Source organism: Primulina huaijiensis, unplaced genomic scaffold (assembly GCF_012295235.1).
Source record: "Primulina huaijiensis isolate GDHJ02 unplaced genomic scaffold, ASM1229523v2 scaffold41145, whole genome shotgun sequence".
In the NCBI taxonomy this organism is placed as follows: domain Eukaryota; kingdom Viridiplantae; phylum Streptophyta; class Magnoliopsida; order Lamiales; family Gesneriaceae; genus Primulina; species Primulina huaijiensis.
In genome coordinates this window covers 9585-17774 of record NW_027359784.1, presented here as the reverse complement: position 1 = coordinate 17774, position 8190 = coordinate 9585, and the positions used below count along the sequence as shown (strand labels likewise).

At 34.6% G+C, this 8190-nt stretch overlaps 1 protein-coding gene across 1 annotated transcript; it reads right to left on the bottom strand.

Moving 5' to 3' along the window:
- Positions 1-448: 448 nt before the first annotated feature.
- On the bottom strand, positions 449-2136 carry LOC140969372 (transcription factor MYB61-like). The gene is made up of 3 exons (XM_073430693.1): positions 1880-2136; positions 1619-1748; positions 449-1523 (listed from the first exon to the last, which is right to left on the bottom strand). The coding sequence occupies exons 1-3, from the start codon at positions 2010-2012 to the stop codon at positions 581-583; spliced, it is 1206 nt and encodes a 401-aa protein (XP_073286794.1). The 5' UTR covers positions 2013-2136; the 3' UTR covers positions 449-580.
- Positions 2137-8190: the final 6054 nt, after the last annotated feature.

Below are 8190 nucleotides of genomic sequence, written 5' to 3'. Positions count from 1 at the left end.
AGATAAATTTAATATGACAAAAACTTGTGTGAGACGGTCTCACGGTGAGACGGATCTCTTATTTGGGTCATCCATGAAAAAATACTACTTTTTATGTTAAGATTATTACTTTTTATTGTGAATATATGTAGAGTTGATCCGTCTCACATAAAAAGATTCGTGAGATCATGTTTATTTATTATTATTGAATCTTAAAATTAAAATATCATTTTAAACATTTAGATATTTGCGTCAGATGCGCAGTAACCACCGACAGAATGCTATTCATGAGGTGAAGGACATTTTTTAAATTTTACGTTTGGCATGGAAAAAAGAAAGAAAAAAAATGGTAATTCCTGTCGACTTCATAGAAACTAATAATGGAAACTGAAGGTAATGACAATGAAACAAGACTGGAAATTCTTAACAAGATGAAAACAAATTATGAAATTTTAATTGGAAAAATGTGGGTTCGATGAAGCTGCGAGATTCTGTTTATAATCCAACCCATATTTACAGATTAAGTAGAAATAAATAAATAAAACACTGTATCACACAGTACCTATTTGAAATTGGCAGATTTTGGAGAATTGGGAATGCTTCAAGAAAATCCAAAGGTGGCAGGAAGTCTCTGGAACTGGTTTCTATATAAATGTGAACCTTGTAATAATGGCTGCTGTATTTGCTGGTTTGAATGCCAATTTCCATTGTTGTAGGAACCGTGTGTTGCAAAAAGTTCTTGTGATTTCGATTCCATGTTTAAATCTTGAACTGTTTGATTATGGAGTAAGTTGTTTCCTAATAAATATGGAGTTTGCAGATACTCTGCCCACTTGATATCTTCCGGGATTTCGTCTTCTTTCTCTGATTTTGCACAATCTGCAAGTCCCCAAGAAAAGGGATTATTTTCCAAGCAGCTGAAGTCTGTTTGGAGATCAGAGGACTTTGTGCTGCTGAAATTCTGAAACTTTACACTGTCATATGATGGGGTAATGGGATTTTCGGGGCCGAAATTCGGGTACGGTTTTGTTCGGGTTGGGGTGGAGAGAATTGTGCTTAAAAGAGGTGGTGGAACGGTAGATATGTTAGAGTTGAATTGATCGGGAATAATTTCTGGAGATTTGTTGCTTAAATTAGAGAAAAGATTTGTGTTGGGATTCGTCGAGAGCCCGATTCTTGACCCGTGATTGATTTGCTGATTAAAGGAGAGGAATCCAGACAGATCAGATGGCCTCACAGGGCTACTTTCGTGGCTGGAAACAAACCTGTTGAGAAAGAATTCTTGTGTCGGTTTCTCTGCCGCGGAAGCTTTATTTTTCGATTTTTCGGAGTTGAAAAAACTAACTTCACTCGATCCTTCCGACGTTCTCTCATTGTTTTTGCCGGTTGGTGATGCCTTTTCTTGATCCTCGACTTCCGCGAGAGGCTTATGTGTATTGGGATCAATGCCCTTTTGCCTTAGTTTTTTCTTGATGGATGAATTCCACAGGTTCTTGATTTCATTATCTGTTCTTCCAGGCAACTGCACAGCAATTTGGGACCATCTAATGTAACATAGTAAATATGTACAAATGTCAGTAAAAATATTATATAGTATCAGTTTATTATATAAATATTTATTTGATATAAATCAATGCACCTGTTCCCAAGAACTGAATGCAGTTCAATGATCAAATTCTCTTCTTCAAATGAAAACGTCCCTCTTTTCAAATCTGGCCTTAAATAATTAATCCACCTTAATCTGCAACTCTTCCCACACCTTTGAAGCCCTTCAAGATTCGCCACAGAAAATGAATGAAAAGACCAAGAAAATTAACCAAAAAAAAAAAAAAAAAACAGCCTCGTTCTTAACATTTTAATGAAAAGACCAAGAAAAATTCGAGATTTTAATTTAATTCACCTGCTAGTTTTGGAACTGAGCTCCAGCAGCCGTGGCCATGTTTGGTTATGTGTTTTACAAGTTTTTCATCTTCCTCTGGTGACCATAGCCCTTTTCTTAGCTTCTGCTTGTAATAACAAGAATTCCTGCCCATGTATATAACTGGTACAAGAAAGCGCACACCAAAAATTGCCAAAATTCCGAGGAAAAAGATAGAGAAATGCGATAGAGAGAGAAGGCTTACTTCTGAAAATGAGATTGCAATAGGAAGAAGGTTTAAAAAGAGAGTCATTGTCAAAAAGATTATAATTAATTTTATATCATGAAATGGGATTTTATTTTTATAAAATATAAATGCGAAGAAGAATTAAAAAAAATGACTTGAAAATCTATTGTCAAAAGGGTTTTAAGAAAATAGTACAATGAGCTATGTTGCATGGATAAGTGTACGAGTATGGTATCGAATACGATATGGATACGACGATACATCAAATTTTGAAAATATAAGACACGATACGGCTAGGATACGACAATCATTAAAATATATATAAATATTATATATATTTATATTTATATAAATATAGTATTGAAAATTAAAAATTATAGAGATAGATGTAATATTTTATTAATCATAATATCTTAAATATAAAAAATTAAACGCAGAATCCATCTTAAGCAAGTAAAAAGAAATCAAACATCCATATCGGTTTACTGACTCTAATTCAGGTTCATCAAGAGACAAAGCGGCAGAAAGAGAGAAGAAGGACGACATGATTGAATTGAGAGCCGCTTGAGCAGAAATAGAATGAAAGAGACGGACAAATGTATTTAGCGATTTAAAAGTCCAGCCCAATTTATTTTAAATTATTTTCTTTTTAGTCCTTAGAAATGTTAATTTTTTTTAATTAACCCCTAAAACTTTTAAATATTTGCAATTTTGCCCAAACGTATCCACGCCGTATCCATGGTGTATCCTCGTCGTGTCCAAAACGTATTCGGCTAGTCAAACCTAAACAAAGTCAACGAAACGGATTTTGAGGTATCCGACACGCGTATCCGCGTGTCGTATTCATATCCGTATCCGATACTTCAAAAAAAAAAAAATTTTAGGTATCCGTGCTACATAGATAATGAGCATGACAACAGTTGTGGGCATGAAAGACAGATATTAATTTGGTGGGAAAAACAGGAATTTTTATGGTAATAGTTGGGATACAAATATGATGAAGTCAGCCCATAAGTTTCATATAGGTTTTAAAAATCTGAATTGAGAGTTATAATTGTCTCCAATGGTGGAGCGATTAAATTGTTGCGCTTTGGTTGTTGTATAATTTTAAAGATTTAAGTTGTAATCACCAATTATATTTTTTAGTAAATCGACACACACTTAATTCTAAAATTTATGTTAGAGTCGATGACTGTGAAAGAATGATTTTTTTTTTTGGCAAACAAATGAAATCAAGCCACATAGACATAGTAATCATATTCGAGGTCAAACTCAAGTTCAAATGAATTAATTAACTGGTTGAGTTCGAAAAATTGCTTCTTTTTGAGCTCGAAGCCGAGTTTATTAAAGTCCATATTCTTAATCAATTCAATTAGCTTGAATCAAAGATGTTAAAGCTTGACTTGCGTTAAAATTTTCAAGGCAAAAATTTGTGTGAGACGTTATCACGGGTCGTATTTTGTGAGACAGATCTCTTATTTGGGTCATCCATGAAAAATTATTACTTTTTATGCCAAAAATATTATTTTTTATTGTGAATATCGGTAGGTTTGACCCGTGTCACAGGTAAAGATTCGTGAGACTGTCTCACAAGAGACCTACTCAATTTTCAAAAACAAATTAAAAATTTTTTTTGAAGCTAATACGAATTAACATTTATAATGAGATTGTAAAGAGGTTCAAGAAAACCCTTCTAATGGAGCAAATTATTCAAAGATTCCAAATACAAGAAAGACAAAAAGATTTGCAAAAGGGAAGATGTTATTTTAGAGAAGAAATTCCTATGATTAGCAATGGCTACCAATCATAGTAATATGCAATTAATTAATTTAAGTCGTGTCGTAGTTAGACATTCTCTCGTCTTGCTGGCCTATTTCACAATTTAATAAATAAATAAATAATAATAGTACTCGGATTCTACTTCTTTAGTGAATTTATGGCATCTGGCTTTGGAATTTACTGGCTTTGTTCTTTCTTGGTTTTGTGAATAATATACTCATTTTAAGGCCTACAAAATTAAATTTCTTCGGGGGTAATGTTCCCAATTCAGTGAATTCACTCACTACCCGTATAAAAGTTTTCCAAATGATGAAAAAATATCATCATGTGTGTTAATGTAAATGTACATCTAACATGACTCTTAAATAAATTCGTGACACAACTTCAATCCAATGGCGTAAATGATTTGTCTAATAGAAAGTATAATAAAAAGAAAAAATAAATTTTTTTAATCCACTTACTTATTGTCTATTTTGGATTTGACCCACTATATATTCAAAATTTAATTCTGGCATTTCAAACCCACAAGGACCGAGGTGTAGCAACCCGTGGATGCAAACTTTTAGCTCGTAAACTTGAAACTTTAGCTCAAAGAAGATCATTATACCATGTACTAAATAACTCACAATTCAGCTAAGGGATGAGTTAGAAGATGAACACTATTCAGAAGAAATTGGAGTGAAAATCTTTCTCTGATCGAGTTCACTTAAAAAAATAATTATCACATGAGCATTGGAATGACTCCATAGAAACTCTATATCGACGAAAATGTAGATCATCCTTGCACTGAGATAAGATCGTTGAAAAAACTATCATAGGACTTGAACTTGTCCAAACAACCGTGTACTAGGTAGCCATCATCAAAGAGAGACTCAAGGCAGCCCATAATCGACGAAAAACCGGGCTGACTTAAAAAGAAGACCAATAGAATTTGAAGTTAGTGAAGAAGCTTACGTGAAAGTCTCACGAATGAAAAGAGTTATCATATTCAATAAGGCGAGGAAATTAAACCCCAAATATGAAGGGCCCTTTAATTATATATAAAGTTGAACACTAGCCTACCATGTAGACTTGACACCAAATACGTAAAGAATACACAATGTATTTCGCAATTAAGGAACTACATACCTGATCTGGGCCAAATTATTGAAGTTGAGCTATTTTTGATCGAAATAATTTTTGAGTGAAGAATTGAAGAATGAAGAACTCCTTATCTGTATAGTGGACACCAAAGATTAAGTACTAAGACGACGCTTCATTCCATATGCTGAAATACAATATGGTCTAAGTATACCGAACGAGAGGCAACATGAGAGTTAGAGGAGAAGATGCGCGCTCAATACCCCTATTTTTTTTAAGACCAAGCAAACTCAAATTTCGTAAGTTTCGATGACGAAATTTCCAATAACGAGGGAAGGATGTGATGACCCAATTTTGACATCCAAAACCTCAGCGAGCTCAAGGCAAGCTCAAAATTATTCCAATTCAGATTGTTAGAGCTCAAAACATTTCAAAATCGCAAGGACCGGGATGTAGCAATTCGTGGATGCAAACCCTCAGCTCTTAAACTTGAAATTTCAGCTAAAAAAACTCATAATTCAGCTAACGGATGGGGCCCATTATAGTGTAAGAAATGATCGTTAAGTGCATCAATGTGCTCTTGAGTTTGATTAGATTTTTTTTACCACAATAATGGAAAACTTTAGGCTCAAAGAAATTGATTTCGACTGCCTTTTCAGATGGTTCTTGTGTCCTATAAATACCCCCACACTGTTGGATCTCGGTTTTCTACGTGCCCAAACGCAGCGGAAGTTTAAAATTTTATTTTATTTTGAAAACAAAATAATTCTTTTGGACACTCGTATGATTTTCAGGAATTAAACATGCATAGGATGTTTAAAAATTATACCTTTGTGAATTAAATCACTGGACTCCAACTAATCCGGTATAAACGGATTAGCTCTTGTTGATTCCCTACGAACTTTCTTCGATGAAATCCTCCTATCAGGTCCACGACTGGATGGTTTATTCCTCTTCCAATTTGCGCTAGAAAATATGGAAGAAGTTTTGCGTAAGAGAGAAATTAATTGAGAGATGACTCAAATTTTCCTTCAAAAAGGGTAGTGGCCGATTTTTCCTTTGAAAGTGAAAGTCTCGAAGACCTTGTGTTGTGGTAGGCTAGGGTTTTTAATTAACATGTGTTATTTATAATTAAATAATAGCCTAATAACTTAATTAACATTAATGGGCTTGATTTAATTAATTGGGCTAGTCCAACTAGTTTAATTAATTTAATCAAAGCCTATTAAAACTTTAATTATTTATTATGATAGACTTGTACTCTTACAAGCTCATTAAACATACTCACCTTATTTAATTTTTTAATTAATAAACTCAACTTTTGAGCTTAATAAATTAAATACATTATAAATTCAACATTTGAATTTATTATTTAAATTATAAATTCAATTCCTTGAATTTTTATCACTTCCAAAATTTAATATTTAATAAACCCAACATTTGAGTTTAATAAATCAAATTCTCAAATTTTATAAATTCAACTACTTGAATTTATTTTCTCAAAATTTAATTATCATAAATTCAACTCCTTGAATTTACTATATAATATAAATTCAACTTCTTGAATTTATTCTCTCAACGGGAACAAACAACCCAGTACTTGTGTGACCCTCAATGGTTCAGGGATACAGCTAGCCGTGGGTTCACAACTCTTTGTGATTCAGGACATAATCCTTTATTCGGGCTTACCCTAGTTAGCCCCATTCTTTTCATCAACACCTTGATCAAGAATGTCAGAACTCATTTCTGATTGCACCCATCGGATCATGGTAAGAGCGTCTAGTAGCATCGCCCCATGATCCCCTAGGTATCACTGATAGTGCCTGCAAGAACCAGTCGATTATGATTAACGTACAGTACGGTCCCTTCATCTCATATATCCCGATCGAATCTGCAACCATTGGTTCATCGAGGGTTGCATATTAATTCGATAACTATGTGATAACTATAATAGTGGCATCGCGTGTACTATTGGAGAACTCCTTCTCCAACGTACATCTCATACTCTGGCCAGAGATTCCATGCACTATTATTACATCATATCACATAGGATATCCACACCCGTAGGTGAGCGGTGAATCCCCAACTACAATGCACTGGCTCCTATATGTGTCGCAACTGTACCCAACCTCGCCACCTGATGACTCTCCTGGAGCCGGTAAACGAGTCAAAGCACAGCCCTAGCATATAGAGCCTCAGTGTTGTCCCGGGTCGTAAGGACTAATGGTGTACAATCATAACCACGGACTTATCCTCTCGATGAATGATAACCACTTGGAAAGTCCGAGGGAGGGTTGTTTGGTATAATCATCATATGACTACCCATCTGCATGTTTGGACATCTCTATGTCCATACCAAGAAACGCAGTATACAACATCACAGATGCTAGTCTCGAGCTCAAGCGACCTTTACCCATGTTTTAGGCGGCTGAATCGACTAGGAACGAATTTAGATCATACAGTGTTTACAAATGAGTTTCAACATCGAATTACGATTCATTTGCATTAAAGTATAATCAAGGTCTTTATCTATGTTTGATGACATGAGTATACAGATAAAGAAATAACAAACCATGAAATAATGAATTATATTAAAATAAAGATTGTTTATTGCAACTGAGTCAATAACACCCCTAGCCAACAGTTGGCTTGCAAGGCATCTACTCTAACAATCTCCCAATATGAAAATGGAGCACACAAATTCCCAAAAGACAGTCCAAAGTTTCAATCATTTCTGAGGCAAAGTTTAGGGCGACATTCCAGAACCTATGGCTGTAGATGCAGAGCCAAGAATCTAATCTCCACCATTCAGAACATAAAACCATATGTATTGAATGTTATGTCCAAATTTGAGCTCGATCCAACGGTCCAGGAAATAATCTTCACACTAAGACTGTACATATTTTATACGAGAAAATAACTTCTTCTGTTTGTCATTTGTTTGCTACCCCAAATGACCTGAAAACCCGATCTCGATTGTTAATAATTTAGTTACCTTTCATATAAACGAACCAACAAAATTTCATCTTGATCCGAAAGATAGAAATGTCACGGTGACTTCTGCACACTGACTGGTTTGCATACACGTGGAAATCATAAATTCCTTCCAATCATCGTTTGAATATTCTCTTTGTGGCTTGTGGTGTACCAAAATAGAGTAATTATTGTCTAAGTTCGATGAAAGAAGTCGAGCTACGATCGAACCACGTTCGAGCCACTAGAACCCACTAGTGTTCGCCCATTTGCA